General features: G+C 44.6%; 1 protein-coding gene across 4 annotated transcripts in view; it reads left to right on the top strand.

The window, feature by feature from the left end:
- Positions 1-22,411, top strand: part of LOC120051480 (histone deacetylase 4-like) — a 69,617-nt gene that overhangs the window by 16,301 nt on the left and 30,905 nt on the right. For 3 of the 4 annotated variants that reach the window (XM_038998363.1, XM_038998364.1, XM_038998367.1), the window contains 3 exons: positions 10,451-10,740; positions 19,584-19,734; positions 20,758-20,881. In XM_038998363.1, coding sequence (XP_038854291.1) covers positions 10,451-10,740; positions 19,584-19,734; positions 20,758-20,881 — 565 coding nt within the window. Of the gene's footprint in view, positions 1-7,111; positions 7,382-10,450; positions 10,741-19,583; positions 19,735-20,757; positions 20,882-22,411 lie in introns of those variants that run through there. The other variant, XM_038998366.1, reaches the window with a different exon arrangement.

Genomic DNA, 22,411 nt, shown 5'->3' on the forward strand with positions numbered 1-22,411 from the left:
TACATTGTACAACCTTCAATGTTATGTCATAATGATGTACAATTCTGGCAGGCAATATTAACTAAATATGCAGGTTTAGAAATATATACTTGTGTATTGATTTTAAGAAAGGCATTGATGTTTATGGTTAGGTACATTGGTGCAACGACAGTGCTTTTTTCGCAAATGCGCTTGTTAAATCATCACCGTTTGTCGAAGTAGGCGCATCGATTATATGCAACGCAGGACACGCTAGATAAACTAGCAATATTATCACCCATGTGTAGTTAACTAGTGATTATGTTAAGATTGATTGTTTTTTATAAGATAAGTTTAATGCTAGCTAGCAACTTACCTTGGCTTCTTGCTGCCCTCGCGTAACAGGTAGTCAGCCTGCGATGTAGGCTCCTCGTGGAGTGCAATGTAAGGCAGGTGGTTAGAGCGTTGGACTAGTAACCGGAAGATTGCAAAAACGAATCCCTGAGCTGACAAGGTAAAAGTCTGTCGTTCTGCCTCTGAACAAGGCAGTTAACCCACCGTTCCTAGGCCGTCATTAACTTGCCTAGTTAAATAAAGGTGTAAAAAAAAATGGCAAATCGGTGTCAAAATACCGATTACCGATTGTTATGAAAAATTGAAATAGGACTTAACTAATCGGCCATTCCGATTAATCGGTCGACCTTTAGTGGACACCCCTTCAAATTAGTGAATTCGGCTATTTTAGCCACACTATTCCTGACAGGTGTAGAAATAGTCTGTCTTCAGTTGCAACACTCACTACCGAGTTCCAAATTGCCTCTGGAAGCAACATCAGCACAGGAACTGTTTGTCGGAAGTTTCAGGAAATGGGTTTCCATGGCCGAGCAGCCGCACACAAGCCAAAGATCACCATGCACAATGCCAAGCTTCAGCTGGAGTGGTGTAAAGCTCGCTGCCATTGGATTCTGGAGCAATGGAAACGTGTTCTCTGGAGTGATGAATCACGCTTCACCATCTGGCAGTCCGACGGAGAAATCTGGGTTTGGGGGACACCAGGACAACGCTACCTGCCCGACTGCATAGTGTCTACTGTAAAGTTTGGTGGAGGAGGAATAATGACCTGGGGCTGTTTTTCATTGTTCGGCTAGGCCCCTTAGTTCCAGTAAAGGGAAATCTTAACACTACAGCATACAATGACGTTCTAGACGTTTCTGTGCTTCCAACTTTATGGCAACATTTTGTGGAAGGCCCTTTCCTGTTTCAGTATGACAATTCCCCCGTGCACAAAGCGAGGTCCGTACGGAAATGGTTTGTTGATCGGTGTGGAAGAACTTGACTGGCCTGCACAGAGCCCCGACCTTAACCCCATCGAAAACCTTTGGGATGAATTGGAACGCAGACTGTGAGCCAGGCCTAATCGCCCAACATCAGTGCCCGACTTCACTAATGCTCTTGTGTCTGAATGGAAACAAGTCCCTGCAGCAATGTTCCAGCATCTAGTGGAAAGCCTTCCTAGAAGAGTGGAGGCTGTTATAGCAGGGGGGGCAAACTCCATATTAATGCCAATGATTTTGGAATGAGATGTTCGACAAGCAGGTGTCCATATACTTTTAGTCATGTAGTGTAGCTAATCCAATAGTGATATAGTGAGGTAAATCCATATAGAATTTACCCGGTTTATCTCCAGCACTGCTGACACTCGCAATGTACCAGAAGGTTGGTAGGAAATAGATGTTGCAGGCTTCACATTCACGCTCGGCACAGCACCTGGTTTCAGTCAGTCTCAAATCGAATCCTGCCATCGAAGTCCTCCGGGGAGAAATGAGCACTGGATACAGTAGAGGTGCCCACTGTTCCCATACTCCAATCCGTTCACGTCAACCACACACACACAGTTCCCATACTCCAATCCGTTCACGTCAACCACACACACAGTTCCCATACTCCAATCCGTTCACGTCAACCACACACACAGTTCCCATACTCCAATCCGTTCACGTCAACCACACACACAGTTCCCATACTCCAATCCGTTCACGTCAACCACACACACAGTTCCCATACTCCAATCCGTTCACGTCAACCACACACACTGTTCCAACTTAAAATGTTGCTTCTCATTTTTGGGCCACAAATGAGTCGTAAACCCATCCTTGTGGGTATTACTGCACTACGCGTGTATTACTGCACTACGCGTGTATTACTGCACTACGCGTGTATTACTGCACTACGCGTGTATTACTGCACTACGCGTGTATTACTGCACTACGCGTGTATTACTGCACTAGCTACAAATGACGGAAAATTCGCTCGACAAATGACGAAATACTCGCTCGACTACCAAACGCACAGGAGACGAGGATTTCTATAGTTTCTTCTTCATGGATGTACATAGTAGCTTGCCAACACTTGGTTTGGAATGTAATACCATGTTAGCATGGCTAGTAGCTAACGTTAGCCAGCTGGAACTAGATAGGTAGTACCGGTTCTCCATATGACGGTGAGAAATAGTGCTTTGTGGGTAGTTCTGAAGATATTCGGAAATGAATATGTAAAAACGCTAAAACATAACTATGTTTGTAGTTATAGGTAACCAGATCGTGGCTACAACTAAGCTACTAAGTCTTTGACCACACTGTTGTTGCTTCCTACCTTTTAATAGGGCGTTGGGCTAGAACAGCTTCAGTGCACCTTGGCATAGATTCTACAAGTGGCTGGAAATCTGAGGGATGCAACACCGTACTTCCACAAGAAATTCCATCATTTGTTGTTTTGTTGATGTTGGTGGAAAACACTGTCACGTCCCTCTCCAGAATCTCCCATAAGTCTTAACTTCCAAGTCACTGAGATCTCTTCTTCTATCCATGGTAGCCAAAATAATGGGCAACTGGGCCTTTTTATACATGACCCTACGTATGATGGCATGTTAATTGCTTAATTAACTCAGGAATATTCAATATACTTTATATAATTTACTCAAGTGTTTCCTTTATTTTGGCAGTCTTGGTATTTAACACATAAATAAGCCATCTACCACTTCTTCACCCTGTTGCCGGGCAAAAAAACATTTCTCTCCTTTCCTCCCGTACGGAACCATCTCTTTCTCCCTGTCTCTCTCTCTCTCTCTCTCTCTCTCTCTCTCTCTCTCTCTCTCTCTCTCTCTCTCTCTCTCTCTCTCTCTCTCTTTCTCCCTGTCTCCTCTGTCTGTCTGTCTGTCTGTCTGTCTCTCTCTCTCTCTCTCTCTCTGTCTGTCTCTCTCTGTCTGTCTCTCTCTTTCTGTCTGTCTCTCTCTTTCTGTCTGTCTCGTCTGTCTCGTCTGTCTCGTCTGTCTCGTCTGTCTCGTCTGTCTCGTCTGTCTGTCTGTCTGTCTGTCTGTCTGTCTGTCTGTCTGTCTGTCTGTCTGTCTCTCTCTGTCTCTCTTTCCACCATGTGTTGTTCTTTATTCAGCTGCAGTGACACCATTAAATATTGAAATATCCCTTACTGACATCATAGATTTCTGGGGCTGGTTGTCATGGAAACCGTATACGTCTTGTACTGCCGCCCACAGACCGATACGGAGAACCCCATTCAATAGTCTGACTCAATGGACCTCCTCTCATATGCTCTATGTGCACTTTTCTACATGCATTTCTTTGCGTTCCAGAATAACAAGGCAGTAAGAGTATACACCCGGCGGTGTGACTAGCCTGAATGGTGCAGCTGCCTCATTTTAACCACAGTCATGTCCCTGGTTAGCATTGTTTAGCCCACTCATTGAAGCACGGTATATGTGGATGATGTCAGTCTCTCCAAGGCTGTTGATACAGCTTCTAGAATCGGATGCATTAGATCTAGGGTAGGAGTGGTAATCTTGGCTCAGATCCCCCCATCTGTCCATTCATTATTATCTAAAAGGCTAAACTGATCCTAGATCAGTTCCTACTGTGAGACGCTTGACACATCCAGCCGCTGGTGTCCAGTTCCAGACCTTTGTCTGTGTGTAATACCCAGTGTGACCCAGCCGTCATCTGATGCCATGACCCCAGGATAATGCTTTGGCGTGTGGAAAACGTCTCCCATAACACACGACAGGCCGCCCCCGTCCTCCCCTCGCTCAGATGTAAATCCATGTGGTTGATACACATCGAGCTCTCGAGTCGTGATGCATGGCAAAGAAAACACCTCTCGCTTAAACGGCTTGTTTGTAATCTGAGAAAGGAAATTAGATTTGACCACAGTGGTCGAGCTGTTTTGCCTGTCTAGTGTTGGTTTTCATCTCTGTTGAGTTTGATACTGAACCATGTTAATACCTGATGACCCAACTCAGAACGGGGGTCCCAACTTCCCCTGATACAGGGTCTCCGTTACCGTTGCTTTAGCCTGAATAGAGCTAGGGGAAACACTGCTCCCCCAGCCTTGACACAGATTTCTGTTATACGGGTGAGAATGAGCTCTTCTGGAGATCCACCTCTGCTTGAACCTGTCTTCTCCCACAGACATGGAGGACAGAGCGCCCTCTCTCCTGTATGACCGTGACGTGCGCCGTCGTCCATAGATTAGTCTGGGTTAAATAGCGTATGTGCATGGGCACGTATGTATGGGCACCCTCATATCCTCACGTCTCACCCTTCTGTTCCTCACGTCCCCCTTTCTCTCCCCCGTCCCTCCCCCGGCTGCCGCGCTGCAGACTGGAACGCTGACGTCAGCCGGAGGCCCGGGACAGGCCGGAGCATGTTGGGATGAGTCGGGCTTGCTGCACACAGACACCCCACCTCTCTCCTTGTCTCTCTGTCGCTAGAGGAACACAGACGTGTGGAGGAACTCCACTGTCTCTGTCTGTAAGATGAGCTGCCAGAGGGCGGCGGCAAGACACTGACTGACAGACAGACCGGCCATTTGAGTGGCTGATCTCTGATAGAGTTCCTCGTGGTTTCCTGTGGGGTGTTGGCTTGGACGAGTTGGCGCTCGTCCTCTGTCCCTCTAGGTATTAATATGAAAGCCTGGTGTACATGAACCTGCACTTATTGTCACTGTTTTGCAAAATCTCTGGTTTCCTTCATAATCATTGATCTTGAACCACCTGAAAGGTGAAAGCAGACCCTTCCAACCTTTGACCTTCCAGTCCCCATACAGACCACTCAGTTTCCCATCGCAGCAAGCTGCGTCCTCATAAAATACACAACCTGTTTCTGTCATGCCGTCTCTCCCTCTCCTTGTTTCGCCACCCGCCAGGCCCTGTGACAAACTTCTCACCATTCACATCTCTAAACGTGGTAAATAATATCTCCCCAGCCCATTCTGACCGGCGATAGGCAGGGCTCGGCCTGGGTTGAGCTCGACATCTATTAGACCTAATGAGCGGAGTGTAGAGCCTTTGTAATCAGACTGAGGGACATCCTCAGACAACAGGCTTTAAATCAGAGCTGCGCTGCAGAGCGAGCGGCTGTACTGTCTGGTAGATCTATTTCTATCTGTATTCTGTAATGGGAGCCGGCAGAGGGAGGGAGCAGGGAGGCCCCCCAGGGGTGGTAAACACATTGTTTATCTGAGGAGAGAAGAGAAGGGTGAGGAAGAGGGAAAGAAACGGGAGAGATATAAATAGATGGATAGAAAAGCTTGATAGAGATGTGTGTGGAAAGAGAGACGGAGAGAGTGGGCGAAAGAGGCTGAAAGAGAGGGGGACGGAGCGAGAAAGAAGAAGAGACAGAAGAGAGAGAGAGAAAGCAGAGTAGTGGTTGTTTATATGGAGTGTTGAAGGGAGTCTGTTTGGTGTAATGAATAAGCCAAGTCACTACTGAATAATCTATGACTCACATGGTGGGGAGCTTTCCCCCGTGGAAGCTGAAAAGAGAAAGAGAGGACAGGGGGAAAACAGTGAAAGGTCTCAGCCATCTCTCTCTACATCTCCATCTATTTGTAAGGTTTTTCTCTCTTCATTTGAGGTACTGTTGCACGTGCTGTATTACACAAGGAGCCGTGAGCTGTTATCAATGTTTATTACAGGTTATATAATGCATTGATAGAATGAACTATAAATGATTTAATATCATCCATTATAAACAGGTAGCTGATAATGGGTGTTAACTAAATGTATTTGCGTCAGAAATAATTCCTCTTATTATAAAAAAAAACTGAGTGGAATTCCTGTGTAAGACGGTAGGATTTTACACAAGACACAGTTGAGAGGCTTTCAAAGCCGTTTAGATGGAGGGAAAAAGCCTGTTTTCCTGCCAGCCGTCTTCTGATGCAGGTAGTGTGTTGTGTAAGAGCTACTTTTGGAGGGCTTTACTGCAAGCCAAGTGTGTCTGCGCCAGAGTGCACGTTGGCCCTTGTTTTGGTGAGAGGAAAGTGGGATACAGTCGTGGTTATCTCCGTAAACTTGATGCAAGCGTTGACGTCACCGCGTGCCGGGGGAGATGGGCAGATATCAACGTTTATCTTGCCAAAATAAGTGGCTCCCGTGAGAGACGTCACATAGTCAGGTCGTTGCTGAAATGGAATCCGAGCTTGTGCAGAGCTTGTGCACCGTGGTTTAAAACAACTGGAGAGTGGTGCCTATAGCAGCTGGCATGCTTACAGTTGTGTACGGCCTACCTGTTGCCCGGCTAGACTGAACCCTTCTACTGTAGGCCTTCCCCCATGTCCTTCCACTGTCCCATAAATCAGTGCTCTGTAATGTAGAACACAACTGTGAAGTTTCTCTTACGCTCTTACGTCAGAGCATATAACACAAAGGGGGGGGGGGGGGTGTTGACGGGGAGTCTCCTAGCAACCATAAAGAGCCCTTATAGCCTTAATTAGTTCACTTGAGGCTATAGACATATATTTCACAGAACCGTGATCTGAAGAATAGAGAGTAGTGTGTGTGTGACGCCAGAGCAATGTCCAACACTGTGGGTCTATTTCTAGAGGGAACTAGTTCTCTGTACTCAGAGGGACGAGGGGGGATGCAGTGTCAACAGAGGAAGACACAGAGAATAGTTTTTTCCCTCCGTCCACTGCTATCTATCTCCTGTGTATCTGCCGTCAGTTCCAGGAAATGGAGGAGCAGCAGAATAAACAGACAGCAGGCCTACGACTGCCCTGTGATGTCACCACACAGAGAGAGGGAGGAGGGCACAGAGAGTGGTAAAAAGAGGGAGAGGGGAGGGACACAGAGACTGGTAAAAAGAGGGAAGCGGGAGAGGGTAGGGACACAGACGGGTAAAGACAGAGGAGGGACACAGAGAGAGGTAGTTAGCGAGGGAGCAGGAGTGTTGAGAAAGCAGAACAGAAATCTGAGGAAAGGAGAGGAGGACAGAGACTGACAGAAATATAAAGAGTAGCACCACTACAGCTAAATAGATCCTTACGCACGGCAGAGACGAGCTGAAGAGGAGGAAACGATAGGAGGAGGGAAAGAGAGGAGAGTTTATCGCCATGATCACTACAGCACTGATGGGTATGTCAATTATATATGTTCTATTACACATTGCTTCTCTGAAAGTAGTTCCTCTCTCTGTTTCTCTCTCTCTCTCTGTTTCTCTCTGTCTCTCTGTTTCTCTCTCTGTGTCTCTCTCTCTCTGTCTCTCTCTCCTTCTCTCTTCCTCCTCTTTCTCCTCTCTCCTCTCTTTCTTTCTTTCTTTCTCTTTCTCTCCTTCTCTCCTCTCTCTCTCTTTTAAACTATTCCTCTCTGTTACGTTCTCTTTCTCTCTGCTTGTTGGTTAGTGTTGTGTACACGGCGTGGTATAGTCAATGAGATGATCACACACAGGCAGTACCAGTCAGTGGCTGCAGCATGTGTTTCAGAGCTAGGACATTATGGTTGTGTGTTTGTATCGAGTGAGTGTGTTTGTGTGTGTCTGTGCACGGGACAGAAGCGCGGGTCGTTGGTCTTGGAATGCTGTGCTTGACTGTGTGTGGGAGGGGCAGGGTCCTTAGGGAGGGGGGCCAAGAATCAGGGGAGAGAGAAAATATACATATTGGTTTGTGCAGCATCACAAAGTACGTTTACATGAACATTTATAATTCAATATTAAACTGATTAGAAGGCTAAGTATGGGATTAGTCATGTAAACCCCTTATTCTGCTTATCTTAATGGGCGTCAGGTCAAAATGGAAGTAAGCATACGGCGATTAAAACATCTGGTTTTCTGAGCCATCTTTCAGAAAGCGAGGACATGTTAACACCCTGGTTGGAGTTTCAGCGGTGTATTTGATATGCGTGTGTCCCACCTAGCACCAGCAGCACAAAGGGAAGTGAGTTAGGGAAAGACTGACAGTATGCATCTTCAAAATAGTTTTCACATACAAACTGTATATGTCCCAACTCAAATGCTTCCCAAAAAGAACATGATCGCTGTGGTAAAACGTTTGTTTTGATTGGTGGTCGTTCTGCGTATAGCCAAGTCCCATCAGGCAGCCTGATTTCAGATGTGTCCATGTCAACAGGATTGTTCTGCGTATAGCCAAGTCCCATCAGGCAGCCTGATTTCAGATGTGTCCATGTCAACAGGGTTGTTCTGCATATAGCCAAGTCCCATCAGGCAGCCTGATTTCAGATGTGTCCATGTCAACAGGATTATTCTGCGTATAGCCAAGTCCCATCAGGCAGCCTGATTTCAGATGTGTCCATGTCAACAGGGTTGTTCTGCATATAGCCAAGTCCCATCAGGCAGCCTGATTTCAGATGTGTCCATGTCAACAGGATTATTCTGCATATAGCCAAGTCCCATCAGGCAGCCTGATTTCAGATGTGTCCATGTCAACAGGGTTGTTCTGCATATAGCCAAGTCCCATCAGGCAGCCTGATTTCAGATGTGTCCATGTCAACAGGGTTGTTCTGCGTATAGCCAAGTCCCATCAGGCAGCCTGATTTCAGATGTGTCCATGTCAACAGGATTATTCTGCATATAGCCAAGTCCCATCAGGCAGCCTGATTTCAGATGTGTCCATGTCAACAGGATTATTCTGCATATAGCCAAGTCCCATCAGGCAGCCTGATTTCAGATGTGTCCATGTCAACAGGGTTGTTCTGCATATAGCCAAGTCCCATCAGGCAGCCTGATTTCAGATGTGTCCATGTCAACAGGATTATTCTGCATATAGCCAAGTCCCATCAGGCAGCCTGATTTCAGATGTGTCCATGTCAACAGGATTATTCTGCATATAGCCAAGTCCCATCAGGCAGCCTGATTTCAGATGTGTCCATGTCAACAGGGTTGTTCTGCATATAGCCAAGTCCCATCAGGCAGCCTGATTTCAGATGTGTCCATGTCAACAGGGTTGTTCTGCGTATAGCCAAGTCCCATCAGGCAGCCTGATTTCAGATGTGTCCATGTCAACAGGATTATTCTGCATATAGCCAAGTCCCATCAGGCAGCCTGATTTCAGATGTGTCCATGTCAACAGGGTTGTTCTGCATATAGCCAAGTCCCATCAGGCAGCCTGATTTCAGATGTGTCCATGTCAACAGGGTTGTTCTGCGTATAGCCAAGTCCCATCAGGCAGCCTGATTTCAGATGTGTCCATGTCAACAGGGTTGTTCTGCGTATAGCCAAGTCCCATCAGGCAGCCTGATTTCAGATGTGTCCATGTCAACAGGATTATTCTGCATATAGCCAAGTCCCATCAGGCAGCCTGATTTCAGATGTGTCCATGTCAACAGGGTTGTTCTGCGTATAGCCAAGTCCCATCAGGCAGCCTGATTTCAGATGTGTCCATGTCAACAGGATTGCTATGGAAATTGTTCTTCTTGCAAAGCATGTCAACGTGATCTGACTATTCACTATTATTGTGTGCATGTAACCGTACTCATTCATCTGATAAACCCAGTGACTGTGTCTGCCTTTAGTGTGTTGTGTGTATGAGTCTTTAGGACTGTGTGTGTGTGACTGTGTTTGTGTGTGACTGTGTGTGCTGCACCTAGTGTGGGTGTTAGCCTAACACGATTTAGACAAAGTTTCAAGCAAACATATCTGGCTGTCTGGCACGCTGTTGGGAAAACTTGTAGATAAATAATCGTCCAATCGCGACTATTTATTCAGATTTAATGGGGAGGAAGCCGTGCGATTGGAGGCCTTCCTGTAGCAGTGCGTTCTGGGGGTGGTTGGCCAGGGCCGAGGTCTCCACCACCACGCCACAGTTCAATGCAGTCTTTGTGAGAGAAGTGCTAGACTTCATGTTGGACTTATCAGGGCCAGATGGACAGTACTGTGAAGGGGCTCTCTGTGCTGATAAGGATGCTGTGTGTGTGTGTGTGTGTGTGTGTGTGTGTGTGTGTGTGTGTGTGTGTGTGTGTGTGTGTGTGTGTGTGTGTGTGTGTGTGTGTGTGTGTGTGTGTGTGTGTGTGTGTGTGTGTGTGTGTGTGCGCGCGCACCGAATGTGATGACTGTTTTATGTTATTATCTACCTGGGTAGATATTTAGTCTTTTTTCTTTTATTCTTTTCTTTTATTTATTTTCTTTTATTTAGTCTTTTTTCATTATTCAATATGCGTGGACCAACATTCTCTCTCTGTTCCTCTCTCTAGTGGACATTAACTCTGCCCTGCCCCTGCGTCTGCCCCCGGCTGCCATCCCCATGGACCTACGCATTGACCATCACCAGCAGCAGCAGCAGCTGTCCATGTCTCCTTCTGCAGCCCAGGTGTCTGCAGCCCAGGCGTCTGCAGCCCAGGCCAGAGAGCAGCAGCTTCAGCAGGAGCTCCTGTCCCTGAAACAGAAACAACAGATTCAGAGACAGCATCTCATCGCTGAGTTCCAGAGGCAACATGAGCAGCTCAACCGCCAACATGAAGCCCAGCTACAGGAACATGTTAAGGTGGGGAGAGGGGGAGAGGTAGGGAGGCGGGAGGGTGTAAGGCTCCGCTCCAGAAGCATGTCAAGAAAGATGGTCATTTCCCTCTCATACATGTCTAAACTAGATCTCTCTCAGTGCAGCAGAAGCCTTTCAGCCCTATGATATTAGCCCTGCTCTTGGGTCAGTGTTTGGGCCTGTAAGTGACCTAGATTCTGCATATTGAAGGGCTGAGGGCTGATCCCAGTACAGTGCTAACAGCACAAGGGCTCCTTTGGCCTGTGGTGGGGCTGGAAGACCACTCAGGTAGCAGAGAGTGACGCAAAGCCAAGGCAGGGAGGCCCAGGCTCAATCAGCCCCATTCAGAGCCTGTACACACACAAACACACACCGAGACCTGCAGCTCACACACCGAGAGCTGCAGCACACACCTCTGCCTATCACCAATTACCAAGACAGGTCAAGGAGTGGAAAAGAAAGTAGGAGACAGACACTGGTGGATTGGAAAGAGAAAGTCATGGAATCGTCTTGTTTTCCTGTATACCTCTATGGAACTCTTTAGGTTAAGGTGTCTCCCCTTAAATGCACCAAAGGCTGGATTCCAAACTTAAAGCACTCCCTTCCATTTGCCCTTGAATATTGAAAGGGGGAAAGTTTGGGACGTAGACGGCGGACGTAAAGGTAACGTAAAGGTAATGGCGGACTGAACGAAGTTATGTAGAGCACCTCAAGATAAAACATAATATTCGAAATATCTGCTAAATTAGACTAAAATATTAGCACTAAATAATCTGGTGGGTGATAACCTTCAATCTGGATAATAACACAAAACAAATCCTAAGACTAGAGACATTTATCGACAAATATTACGAAAACAAGCAACACCCAAACATGACGGAGAGTAAGACAGGGGAACCGATTCAAAAACGAAAACGTGACTCCTCAACCGACACTGATGATCTAATATTCTCACCACCGGCAATGGTAAAGGTCGAAACCGATCTGTTAAAATCAATAAATGACCAACTGGGTATACTTGAATTAGTTAGTAAAGATATAAAAGAGTTGAAGGCAAGCCTAGAGATGAGTGATGAAAAAGCTGCGGCTTTGGAGAAGGAAACACACGCGCTAAAAGGGACAGTCAATAAGATTGAAACCGAAATGAATGAATTTAAAAAGGAGAACAACGTTCTGAAGGAATGCTTACTGGACATACTAACTAGATCCATGAGAGAGAATTTGGTACTTACAGGTATCCAAGAGAAAGAAGGAGAGGTTCCTGAATCTGTAGTTAGAGAGTTCCTTTTTGCAGCGCTTCAGATTCCACGCGAAGTTATCGATAAGATCCAACTTGAACGTGTACACCGCCTCGGACAGAGAGGGCAGAGGTACGAACGCCCAATCGTTGCCAAATTTGCTTCATTTAAAGATAAAATAATGGTTAAAAGCCTGGGTAAAAGACTTGCTGGGACCAAAATTGGCATGAATGATCAGTTTCCGAAAGAAATTGCAGAACGGCGCAAAGTTCTGTATCCAATTTTCAAAGAAAATAGATTAAAAGCGAAACGAGTAGCTCTCGTCGTTGATAAACTATATATTGATAACCAGTTGTTCAGAGACACAAAGATTACTCCATGGTTATTTTAAAAATTACAAAGTTCTCATAGATGAGGAAAATAAACACAATTCAAGCCCGGTTACTGATTGTAACAATACAATACAAAATATAGCTTTTCTATAAATCTTCACATATAACTAATTGAACACAAGCACTATTTCTACATAGTGAAGATAAAAACTAAGTAAACAGAAGGCACAGTATGTGTGGATGGTGTGGTGTGTGTTTATTTTTATTTGTTATGTTTGGAAAGTTGAGTGAGTGAGTAATGAAATAGTTGCATATCCCAGAGCCAGTGTATTGCTGTGGGCCGGGTATGAGAGGGCTTTCAATGTTGTTCAGATAATGGATATACTTTTATAATGAATTATACGTCTTATTTATTTATTGTCCTATCATGGGGAACTACATTTTTAAAATAAATTATATCTAATTATTTATTATCCTATTTTAATGGTACGGTCCATGGCCCTATACCCTAGACACCCACATGAATGGCCCAGATACTAAGGAGAAGTCCCTAACTGTTTTATGTGCATGCTGTAAGCGGTCTGTATGCGGCCAAAATGAGGTCAGGGACCAAGAGCAGCACTGCCCCCTCAAGATTCTGAGCCTGCTTGGCAGGGTTGGTCCTGCAAAGCCAAAGCCCCCTAAAGGGAGAGCATAATAAACAAGGAAATTCTCAAAGCTGCTAATGAGAACCTTGACGACCTTGTACCTAGCCGGTGGGGATTCCGGTGGGGTGCCCCCACCCAGGCAGTGGCAGTGCTGGCAACACTAGCTGCAGTAACCCATGGGGAGGGGGTCACACTCGGACATTCAGAGAGGGGGTATATTATTGTGGCCCTGGTGGCACGAAACCAATCGGACTGCATGGAGATGCTTGGGAACATGGTCAAAATGGATGACCGTATTGTGGGTGTTTCAGGAAGAAGGTGTACATTTGACCTCCATCATCTAGGATGTGACAATGGTAAATAAATCTCTACATTTATGCTCATTTTTTGCGCGGTCTTGCAGGCCTTCTCATGCAGCTGCAACTGCAAGTACATTTGTAAATCATGACCCATCTTGAGTTGGGCTCTGGGATGGTGCAATTGTTGAGAGGGTGAGCTTATGGTTGTGTGGGGGTAAGGGCTGAATGTGTGTGGGTGTATGTGTGTATCCCACAACTGTTGCGAAGGAAGAAGTAAAAGATGTTAGGGACTATAGAGGATGATTCACAGCAATATGTAATAAAAATAGAGGTGAGGGCGATGGAAATGCATTTGGCAATGGATCTGCTTCGGTTCGGTGGATGGCGCTGTGTGCACTTTTCGAAGGATGGATCCCAGTCGGTCCGGGGCTGTGCGATGCGGGGGGTCGGGGGTGGTCTGCCGGGCATTGGGATGACAACCCAACTCGAGATGGGGGCTTTTGGCGGGTGGAATAGTGGGGACCAATTGGAGGTTTGCTTAGTGGAGATGCAAATGTCATGGTACAACTATATAGAAACTCAATCATTATGTTACTTTTTAATAGGACGTTTACAAACATATATTTTGATAAAAATAATTGAAAGGTGTGTCTCATTATGGTAAGTGGTGAAATAAGTATAGCCAGTTACAATTGTAATGGCTTAGCAGATAATAAGAAAAGACGATCAGTATTTACCTGGCTAAAAGAGAAGGATTATAATATCTACTGTTTACAGGAAACCCATTCGACAGTTTTAGATGAAGTTTTGTGGAAAAAGAACTGGGGGGGCGAAATATATTTCTCCCATGGGCAAAGAAATTCAAAAGGGGTGATGGTTTTAATTAATAATAACTTTGATCCAAATGTGCAACTTGTCCAAACAGATCCTCAAGGTAGATGGATTATTTTAAATATGTTATTGGACAATAAACATATATGGCTTATTAACCTATACGGTCCGAATAATGATGATCCAAGCTTCTTTGACAATATATATAAGAATGTATCAACTCTACAAGCAACACTAGACTCTATTATTATAGTGGGAGATTTTAATACGGTCTTAAATACCTCTATGGACCGGAAAGGAAATCACACTACAAACTATCACCCTCAGGCACTTAAGGAAATCAGGAATGTCATGGATATATTGGAATTAGTGGATATATGGAGACTTAAATACCCTGACCTAGTGAGATATACATGGCGGAGGCTTAATCAAGCTAGTCGCCTTGACTACTTTCTTATATCATTCTCTCTGGCACCAAAAGTTAAAAAGTGTTTGATAGGGGACAGAATGCGGTCGGACCATCACATAATTGGCATATATATTACTCTTACAGAATTTCCACGTGGGCGAGGATATTGGAAATTTAATCAAAGCCTACTAGATGATAAATTGTTTAGAACTAGGACAGAAGAATTTATAACTGACTTTTTTAGACATAACATAGGTACAGCAGATCCCCATATTGTATGGGACACTTTTAAGTGTGGCTTTAGAGGCCATGCAATTCAGTACTCATCTATAAAACAAAAGCAATTTCGATCAAAAGAGTCCATATTAACAAAGGAAATTGAAGGACTAACAGTACAGTTAGATAACAATAAAAACGGTACCATAGAGGCACAGAATAAGTTAGAGGAAAAACAAAAAGAAATGGAGGAACTTATTCAAGAAAGATCCAGTGTAATATATTATAAAAATAAAGCGAACTGGATGGAATATGGGGAAAAATGCACCAAATTCTTTTTCAATCTTCAATATAGAAATGCTACCAAAAAAAACTTATTAAAACTTGTTACAAATGATGGAGTCACGCATGATTCACCAAATGATATTTTGAAAGAGGAAGTAAAGTACTTTAAGAATATATTTTCGTTTCAGGCTCCTCCATCTCCACTAACTGAAACTAATTGTATGGATTTTTTCCCTAATAATAATGTAAAATTAACATCTGTACAGAAAGACTCATGTGAAGGCCTAATTACAGAGGAGGAACTACTTGATGCAATTGGGGCCTTTAAGGATGGGAAAACTCCAGGACTGGATGGCATACCAGTGGAAGTATACAAACATTTTTTTGATATACTCAAAGGACCATTATTAGCTTGTTTTAACCACTCCTATATAAATGATAGATTATCAGACACGCAACAAGAAGGTGTGATATCATTATTACTGAAACAGGACCCAAGTGGTATATATAAAGATCCAGTCCATTTAAAAAATTGGAGACCTCTTACACTTCAGTGTTGTGATGCAAAAATCCTAGCAAAATGCTTGGCGCATAGAATAAAAAAAGTTTTGTCAGATATTATTCATCCTAATCAGACAGGTTTTTTACATGGACGATACATTGGAGATAATATAAGGCAAGTACTGGAAACAATAGAACACTATGAAATATCGGGGACACCAGGCCTGGTTTTCATAGCTGATTTTGAAAAGGCTTTTGATAAAGTACGACTGGAGTTTATATATAAATGCCTAGAATATTTCAATTTTGGGGAATCTCTTATAAAATGGGTAAAAATTATGTATAGTAACCCTAGGTGTAAAATAGTAAATAATGGCTACATCTCAGAAAGTTTTAAACTATCTAGAGGAGTAAAACAAGGTTGTCCACTATCGGCATATCTATTTATTATTGCCATCGAAATGTTAGCTGTTAAAATTAGATCAAACATTAATATTAAGGGATTAGAAATCCAGGGCCTAAAAACTAAGGTGTCATTGTACGCTGATGATTCATGTTTTCTTTTAAAACCACAACTAGAATCTCTCCACGGCCTCTTAGAGGATCTAGATACATTTGCTATCCTCTCTGGATTAAAACCAAATTATGATAAATGTACCATATTACGTATTGGATCACTAAAAAATACACATTTTACATTGCCATGTAGTTTACCAATTAAATGGTCTGACGGTGATGTGGACATACTCGGTATACAAATCCCAAAAGAAAGAAATGATCTCACTCCAATACATTTTTATAGAAAGTTAGCAAAAATAGATAAGATCTTGCTACCATGGAAAGGAAAATACCTGTCTATTTGTGGGAAAATCACCCTGATTAACTCTTTAATCATATCACAGTTTACCTATTTGCTTATGGTTTTGCCTACACCTAGTGACCTGCTTTTTAAATTATATGAACAAAAAATATTCAATTTTATTTGGAACGGCAAGCCAGATAAAATTAAAAGGGCCTATTTATATAACGAATATGAATTCGGAGGGCAGAAATTATAAAATATTAAAGCATTAGACCTCTCACTAAAGGCATCAGTCATACAAAAGTTATACTTAAATCCAAACTGGTTCTCTAGTAGATTGGTACGAATGTCTCATCCTATGTTCAAGAAGGGCCTTTTTCCCTTTATTCAGATTACACCTGCTCACTTTCGGTTGCTTGAAAAGGAAATAATCTCCAAAATATCTTTATTTTTTAAACAAGCCTTAGAAAGTTGGTTGCAATTTCAGTTTAATCCACCTGAAAGGACGGAACAAATAGTACAACAAATCTTGTGGTTAAATTCAAATATAGTAATTGATAAAAAAACTGTATTTATCGAAGAAATGTTTAAAAAAGGTATAATTTTTGTGAATGATATCATAAATAGGACTGGTGGAGTAATGTCACACATGCAGCTAACACAGACATATGGAAAGGTCTGCTCTACCCAAAATTACAACCAATTAATTGCAGCATTACCACAAAAATGGAAGAGGCAGGTGGAAGGGGATAAAAGTAAGGAACTTGTATGTCGGCCTTATATTAAAGAACATAAATGGTTAAAAAAAAGTGTGATAAATAAAAACATATACCAATTTCATTTAAGGACCAAAAAACTTACAGCTGTGCCATATAAATTGCAAAATAGTTGGGAAGAGATTTTCGATGTACCCATTCCATGGCACATGGTTTATGAATTGATACGCAAAACAACGCCGGATTCAAAACTTCGAATTTTTCAATTTAAATTATTGTACAAAATTCTTGCAACTAATAGAATGTTATATATATGGGGGATACAATCTTCCCAGCTCTGTAGATTCTGCTGTGAGGAGGCAGAGTCATTAGACCATTTATTTTGGTATTGTCCGCATGTAGCTCGTTTTTGGTCACAGGTCCAGGAATGGTTGAAGAATTGCAACATTTGCGTAGAACTAACGCTACAGATAGCAATACTGGGGGATTTGAAAAGCCATAGTCAATCAATCAATAATATAATAATTATTTTAGCAAAAATGTTTATTTTTAATTTACAATCCGTGGAAGCTATGAGAATAGGAAGATTCAAATCTTTTGTGAAGCATCACAGCACAGTTGAAAAATATATGGCAAATAAAAATCCGAAATGGATGATGTTGGAAGATAGATGGGAAAGGTTGAGTGGAGCTGAAGGGTGGGACTAATAACAAGATAAACAATGTAGGGCATACGGGATCTGTGAAATGTGTATAGGTGCGGAGCTATTGTGAAATAGCACAGTTACAAGTGGAAATCAAACTGGATGGACAACAGAAATAGAGGAAGGACTAAGAACAAACAAGAGAGAACTATTATAAAGTAGACTGTGTCTGTAAAATGTGTATAAGATGTATAAATTGAAGGTAAAAACAGAAATGTTTATCAGTTTACTCCAATTGGGGGATCGGTGGTAGGGTTTGCGGGGAATAATAATAAAGGTATACTCTTTAAAAAAAGTATGTATGTCTATGTAGGTATGTGTATGTATATATGTGTATATGTATGCATACGTGAATGGATATATATATTTACCCAAAAAAATATGGGGGATTGGAAATGATGCAGACAATTACATTGGAAGCAACATTCTTTCCGCAATATTAAGCTGATCCGCCCCTTTAAAAAAAAAAAAAAAGTTTGGGACCTATCCAAAACCATACCGTGCCTGCCTGCTGCCCTTCTGTCACGCACCTCCTCACCTCCCATATGAATGTATCTATCCGCAGGACTCTTATTCCAGTCACTTTCCCTTGACGGTAAACACGGCTGCATGTCCTCGCTAGCAGGCGCTTATTTAAAACAAACTAAACCATCCAAGGCAATAACAAACATCCCCGCCAAATTACGTCCAATCAAATATTGGAGTTGGGCACTCTACTAAGGAGAGAGCATGGGGTCGTGTGTGTGTGTGTGTGTGTGTGTGTGTGTGTGTGTGTGTGTGTGTGTGTGTGTGTGTGTGTGTGTGTGTGTGTGTGTGTGTGTGTGTGTGTGTGTGTGTGTGTGTGTGTGTGTGTGTGTGTGTGTGTATCTAATGGTTGAGTTTGGTCGTGATGTAGAGGGTCCATGGTGCGTACAGAGAGGAAAGGTTATTCACGTATTGACTGGAGTGGTCTGGTTCCTGTAAACATGCCGGGAACATTTGCATGGACAGTGATTGGGCTGAGGCTGAATAGATGTGTTGTGATAGCGTGAGGTGACCAGGCTAGCATGTTCACTTGGGTCTTGGGTGAACGTGTCAGGAATGGGGGATAGCTGCGAGAGACAAGACCTGCAGGGCAAGGAGAGAGAAGGGAGGGAGCGAGGGAGAAATCAGCATTGGCTCCTGGCCCCAGAACCAACAGCAGGATGTTGTACCAACATTGTAGTAACATAACGTTGTTATCGCAGGAGCTCCTGGCCCAGGATGTTATATTAACGTTGCAGTAAAGTTGTGTTCCCCTCCATGCAGCAGGAGCTCCTGGCCCAGGATGTTATATTAACGTTGCAGTAAAGTTGTGTTCCCCTCCATGCAGCAGGAGCTCCTGGCCCAGGATGTTATATTAACGTTGCAGTAAAGTTGTGTTCCCCTCCATGCAGCAGGAGCTCCTGGCCCAGGATGTTATATTAACGTTGCAGTAACGTTGTGTTCCCCTCATGCAGCACCAGCAGGAGCTCCTGGCCCAGGATGTTATATTAACGTTGCAGTAACGTTGTGTTCCCCTCCATGCAGCACCAGCAGGAGCTCCTGGCCCAGGATGTTATATTAACGTTGTGTTCCCCTCCATGCAGCACCAGCAGGAGCTCCTGGCCCAGGATGTTGTATTAACGTTGCAGTAACGTTGTGGTCCCCTCCATGCAGCAGGAGCTCCTGGCCCAGGATGTTGTATTAACGTTGTAGTAATGTTGTGTTCCCCTCCATGCAGCACCAGCAGGAGCTCCTGGCCCAGGATGTTATATTAACGTTGCGTTCCCCTCCATGTAGCACCAGCAGGAGCTCCTGGCCCAGGATGTTATATTAACGTTGCAGTAACGTTGTGTTCCCCTCCATGCAGCACCAGCAGGAGCTCCTGGCCCTGAAACATCAGCAGGAGCTGTTGGAGCACCAGAGGAAGATGGAGAAGCACCGTCTGGAGCAGGAACTGGACAAACACCAGAGAGAACAGAAACTACTGCTGCTCAAGAACAAAGAGAGAGGACAGGAGAGTAAGCAGCTGGAACAATACATTATAATATTACTAGTAGAACTAAAATGGGGCGACTATGTACAAAATGTGCTGTGATTTTTAAACGGTTCACCTGATGTGGACGAAAATACCCTCAAATTAAAGCTGACTCTCTGCACTTTAAGCTCTATTGTCATTGGCTGATTTCAAATCCAAACTTTTGAAGTATAGAGCCAAAAGAAGAAACAGTAATTACGGAGGGCAGTGTATATCTCTCTCTCACACCCAACCAACCTCCATTCCGGTCATCCCTCTATTCTAGAGTGGATGTGCTTGTCTGGTGTTGCCCTGCTGCCTGCTCTGTCAGTGGAGAGGTGTTGAGAGAGACAGGCAGCAGGCTACAGGTAGAGGGCTGGCCTCGCCACCACAAGGCCACTGGCTCATTAATCATCTAGTGGTATGGATGGGCTAAACACACACACACAGGGTCACCAGACAGGATGGATGGAAACGGCAGCTACCCTGGAGGAGTTTGGTCTGATACAACCCTCATTAGTCTAGAGCTGAGGGTTCTCTCTGTGTCTCTGTCTTTCTGTCTCTCTGATTCTGTTTGTCTAGATCCTCATCTTCTCTCTCTGCACAATCACCAATTATAATGACAACGGTTCACGCGATATGGATGAAAATACCCTCAAATTAAAGTTGACAGTTTGCACTTTAACCTCGTAGTCATTGTTTGATTTCAAATACAAACTTTTGGAGTATAGAGACAAAATAAGAGAAAATGCTTCACTGCCTCAATAATTACAGAGGGCAGTGTTTTGCACAGCTTTGGGAATTGGAAATGTGACCGTTTGAATAGCCCATCATATCAATGGGAGTCTGTGATAGATATAACTTTAACCTCTCCCTCACTCTGCTGGCATATTGCTCAAGTCTATCCTTTCCTTCTTGATCTATGTGAAGGGCCTTAAGGCCAGGAATTGGGTGTGAGTGATCTGTTCCATCTGCAGTGCCGGAGGCTGGAGTGTCTTCTTACCCTGGTACCATGTACCCCTCTCAGGTGCAGTGGCCAGTACGGAGGTGAAGATGCGACTGCAGGAGTTTGTGCTGAACAAGAAGAAGGCTCTGGCCCAGAGGAGTCTCAACCACGGGGGGTTGCCCAACGACCCCCGCTACTGGTACGGGTGAGTACTGTCGCCCTCTCTCTCTCTCTCTCTCTCTCTCTCTCTCTCTCTCTCTCTCTCTCTCTCTCTCTCGCTCTCCCTCTCCCTCTCCCTCTCCCTCTCCCTCTCCCTCTCCCTCTCCCTCTCCCTCTCCCTCTCCCTCTCCCTCTCCCTCTCCCTCTCCCTCTCCCTCTCCCTCTCCCTCTCCCTCTCCCTCTCCCTCTCGCTCTCGCTCTCGCTCTCGCTCTCGCTCTCGCTCTCGCTCTCGCTCTCTCTCTCTCTCTCTCTCTCTCGCTCGCTCGCTCGCTCGCACGCACGCACCAGACTATTTGGTCCTGTTGAGAGGACCTCTCCCTCCTCAGCCTTGAGTGTTTATTATCGAGCCGTGGAACCCACGCCCAGCTGTGGCCCGTGTGTTCAGTATTAGGTGCTGTGTGAACCCACGTCCAGCTGTGGTCTGTGTGTTCAGTATTAGGTGCTGTGTGAACCCACGTCCAGCTGTGGTCTGTGTGTTCAGTATTAGGTGCTGTGTGAACCCACGCCCAGCTCTGGCCTGTGTGTTCAGTATTAGGTGCTGTGTGAACCCACGTCCAGCTATGGCCTGTGTGTTCAGTATTAGGTGCTGTGTGAACCCACGTCCAGCTCTGGCCTGTGTGTTCAGTATTAGGTGCTGTGTGAACCCACGTCCAGCTGTGGTCTGTGTGTTCAGTATTAGGTGCTGTGTGAACCCACGTCCAGCTGTGGTCTGTGTGTTCAGTATTAGGTGCTGTGTGAACCCACGTCCAGCTGTGGCCTGTGTGTTCAGTATTAGGTGCTGTGTGAACCCACGTCCAGCTGTGGCCTGTGTGTTCAGTATTAGGTGCTGTGTGAACCCACGCCCAGCTCTGGCCTGTGTGTTCAGTATTAGGTGCTGTGTGAACCCACGTCCAGCTGTGGCCTGTGTGTTCAGTATTAGGTGCTGTGTGAACCCACGTCCAGCTGTGGCCTGTGTGTTCAGTATTAGGTGCTGTGTGAACCCACGTCCAGCTGTGGCCTGTGTGTTCAGTATTAGGTGCTGTGTGAACCCACGTCCAGCTGTGGCCTGTGTGTTCAGTATTAGGTGCTGTGTGAACCCACGTGTGTTCCTGTTTTATAACGCGTTTATAGAAGTCGTTAGTAGGAACTGTGTGATCACTGTTTTGCTATTGTCTTAGTAAAATCATCCAGCACTCACCACACACAGTAAACCACTTCTCCACTACTACCATACTGACCCAGTGGAGTATAGAGTCAGTATTATCAGGACTGTCTCTCCCCTCCCTCCCTCTCTCTCTCTCAATGTAAAGAGTCTCTCAGCACTTTAAAGTTGCCAGTCGTTCAGACCTGAAGAGAGGTAGAGAGGGGAGGTATATGAACCACAGAGTGTGTTCACTAGACCAGAACATGGGTTTGGGCCTGGGCCAGCACAGCTTACCTTACTGCCTGAGATCAGTCTTGCTCTGTAGCAGTAGCTAACCTCACAAGACAGACATCAGCTCTGCTCTGCCCATCTTCCAGCCCAGGCTGACTGGA

This window comes from Salvelinus namaycush, chromosome 7 (assembly GCF_016432855.1).
Source record: "Salvelinus namaycush isolate Seneca chromosome 7, SaNama_1.0, whole genome shotgun sequence".
NCBI classification, from domain to species: domain Eukaryota; kingdom Metazoa; phylum Chordata; class Actinopteri; order Salmoniformes; family Salmonidae; genus Salvelinus; species Salvelinus namaycush.